The sequence below is a fragment of the Mizuhopecten yessoensis genome, unplaced genomic scaffold (assembly GCF_002113885.1).
Source record: "Mizuhopecten yessoensis strain PY_sf001 unplaced genomic scaffold, ASM211388v2 scaffold9489, whole genome shotgun sequence".
NCBI lineage: Eukaryota > Metazoa > Mollusca > Bivalvia > Pectinida > Pectinidae > Mizuhopecten > Mizuhopecten yessoensis.
In genome coordinates this window covers 2,758-6,245 of record NW_018408073.1, presented here as the reverse complement: position 1 = coordinate 6,245, position 3,488 = coordinate 2,758, and the positions used below count along the sequence as shown (strand labels likewise).

At 36.6% G+C, this 3,488-nt stretch overlaps 1 protein-coding gene across 1 annotated transcript; it reads right to left on the bottom strand.

Moving 5' to 3' along the window:
* Positions 1-15: 15 nt before the first annotated feature.
* On the bottom strand, positions 16-2,643 carry LOC110458181 (cartilage matrix protein-like; the record flags this gene model as incomplete). The annotated part of the gene is made up of 2 exons (XM_021509781.1): positions 16-643; positions 2,319-2,643. Coding segments are annotated over 2 exons (918 nt in total), but the record flags the coding sequence as incomplete, so codon positions are not given.
* Between the last annotated feature and the right edge of the window lie 845 nt (positions 2,644-3,488).

The following is a 3,488-nucleotide window of genomic DNA, read 5'->3' as shown; positions in this document are numbered from 1 at the left end:
GGGCGAAAGATTGACTGGCAAACATGCTCCGGTATACAGTAGTTAATACGTTAAAACGTTGAAATAAAATACCTACCCCTGCATGCACTTTTCTTGATTTCATAAATGATGTCGTCAATCTGCTTGAAATTGGTGAGAACGGAGACATGCGTGCAGTCTGGATCACTGGCAGCAGAGTTCAACTCTGCAATGTTGATATTCCCTATCCCCACAGCAAATATCCTAATGTGATTAGCCTTCGCATCATCGGCCGCCTGCTTAGTAAATGTAGCAGAGGATGACACTCCGTCTGTGACCAGAATGGCTATTTTTGTTGCGTCCTTTCTGCCACCATATAAAATAGGAAAGACATACTTGTCTGCATGCTGAATTCCTGCCCCAATGCTGGTCCCTCCACTTCGATATCGGGTGTTCAAAATGGCGGACTTCAGAGATGTTTTTGTCGAGTGTGTTCCTAGGTAGAATTCAAGAGTTGCCCTTGTGTGGAACTTGACGAGACCAACCTGCACAGCTGTAGATCCGATGTTCAGATCGTCGACTACTTCCGTTAGGAAAGTGAGTATTTTAGCGAAGTTTGAAGAGCCGACGCTTCCCGATTCATCAATGATGAAGACAATGTCGATGGGTTTGTAGTCACAAGAGTCTGAACGGAAACGAATAAAATTTTGTTTCAGAGTTAAATGCATAGTAAAACCTCGTTATACTGTTACCATTTGTCCAGAGAAGTCTTTATAAATCGTAATAAGGAGTTCTACCGATAAAATGAGGGAAAGGTACAAAGGAACTATTAAGAAAATGATATAAGATTGAAAACAATGTTGGCAATAGGTGAGGCAGAAATTGGTAGTAAGGGGCGTTGAATCGAGGTTTTACTTTATATAAGACCCCCGTTCCACTGCCAAAACCACAGCTTAACGTAAGTAGCCTTTTTCTTGCATAACTTTATCTTTATTATCGAGTTCTGAAATGAAAACTATCTCTTGGTGAAGTTTTAAGGAAAATAGCAATATAAACGAAATATAAACAACTGTGCTATGAGTGAAAAGATTTAGAGAAACTTCAGAGGTCCACATATTTGTATACTGTCGGAAAACGATATTAAGGGGCGGTTACTGTATACAGGAAAACCAGAGTGCAGTTGCACATGGATCGGGGATCATCAACAAGCGGGGATTGTCATGTCAGTCCCTGGACACACATATCTCGTCAAGCTATTAATTTAAGAAATAGATATATTGGTTCTAAGTTTTCCATTTGTATACAATACACGAGTAAAAATAAACATTTTCATGCACACATCATATTACGCTCCATACTGGGGAGCAACATTGTTAATATGTTTTTGGTAAGATGTATAAAGGTGTACCGAAAGAAAATGTCAACAAACAAGTTGATGATGAAGAATATATGGAGTAGTACATTTTAATTGCTACAAGTTTAATTAGATGCAAGTATTTCTTTGTAAAATGTTGTACTGTAGGCCAAATCATCATCACTACACTTAAAAAATCTGGCAAGTACATGAATCTAAAGATGGCCGTACCAGTACAAAAATATGAAACCTTAAATTTGAAACTTTTTACATGCATGCCAATTGCTTCAATAAGTCATGCATGATATTTCTGATAAGAAATCCATACTATTGACACTTTTATGAAGAAAAAAAATAAAGATGGAAAATAAAATAATCAACTTCCGTTGAAATTTGCCCCATAGTTTGTTCTAATGACAGAAAGACGGACGGACAAGCTGATTCTAGTATACCCCCCTAACTTCGTTGCAAAATTAAAGGGACTTGGCTAGCTATTTGATTCCTCTCTGGTAAAAAAACTGACCATTACTNAAATAAAATAAATCAACTTCCGTTGAAATTTGCCCCATAGTTTTTTCTACGAACAGAAAGACGGACGGACAAGCTGATTCTAGTATACCCCCCTAACTTCGTTGCGGGGGTATAATAAAGTGTATAATAGTTTTACTATTAAGATTTTTTTATTGTTTTCAAATAATTGCATATCTTTGTATATATCACAATCTCAACCTTAAGTAGTTCTCCGGAGGAAAGATTATTTTGGCAGAATACATATTTATGAGTTATTACTGCTGCACATAACTTTAAAACATGCGTAATATAATAAAGTGTTTTGGTATGATACAAGAACAGAAAATGTATCGGTATTTACCATAATAGACATTGATAGTGAAATCCCCATGATTATGTGAANATGACATTATCGAGGATGGTCTGCAGTGGGACAAGGATCCTGAAATCATTTAATCTACGAATTAAAATAAAGAGTAATCACTAATACACTTACCGTCCGCCGTACTCTCTTTCTGTTGGATCTTTGTTGTATACGTTGTCAGGTTCTGAGTTGGTTGGAAATAACTTTTCCACAAAGATGCTTGGCCGGCTAGGTCGCCAGGGGCTGGGTCAGCCCCTTGCAGTTTGAGATATAGGGACGCTGCTAGGCCGGAGTACAGAGGCTTCAGGAGGTCAGTCCACTGGACACTTGACCAGTCGATTTGGAACTCGGATAAGATGATACTACATTCCTCGCGTATTGTGTAATGGGCGCAGTTCGTTGTAGTGTTAAACTTGTCTTCATCAACCTGTAGCCAGAATATGAAAGCATCGTGAACCAATCAACTCGACCTAACTCGACCTATACTATGTAATATGAACGTAATGCACTCACGTGATTGCCCTTATACTATTTGGTAATGGATGCAGCATGCCAAAAGTGAATAACACTGCACCATTCAGCTGTTTTAGTTCTTCCAAATCTTATCTGTGATGCTAGAAGCCAAAAAAGGATATTATCAAAACATTCGTTGAAACAGAAGAAACATACGGAAGAGGGGACTCATACGTTATATAATAAGCTGAATGTCAATGGATATTAGAATGTCCGAACATTTTAGAGCAACATATGATGATAAATTAGTTTACGCTAATTATTACTTTTGTGTAAATCAATACATGAGTCTTAAAACACAATGGAGCATTCGAGAATGTTTTTGAGGTATTAGGACACAAATTTGAATAATACAAAAATCGCGTTTAAATGTTAATGGCAAACAGTTATGATAATAAATTCAGAATTGTTAGAATCGTTATTTTTAAACAGAAATAGATGTGCAGTGTGCTGCCATTGCACCAGAAATCAAGGCTTTTAAAGTTTTAAGGCACTGGACATGCATGATGACAAAAACTTTTTAAAAAAAAAACGTAAAAAAGAAAACAGGACAAGGTAAGAACCAGTGTTGAATTGTTCGTGTGTCCATGTAAGAAAGATATAATGAGTAAAAGTATTAAAGCGACCGTTCTGCACTCAGTTTGACAAAATTATATTATATAAGTCATCAAATTCTTTACGGCACGTAAGAAAATAAAACTTAATTCCTTTTTGTTTTATATCTTTGACTGCTTTCACATCCTCAGTGTGGTAATAATGGAAAGTTTCATACATTTTCTATGTAGAAAA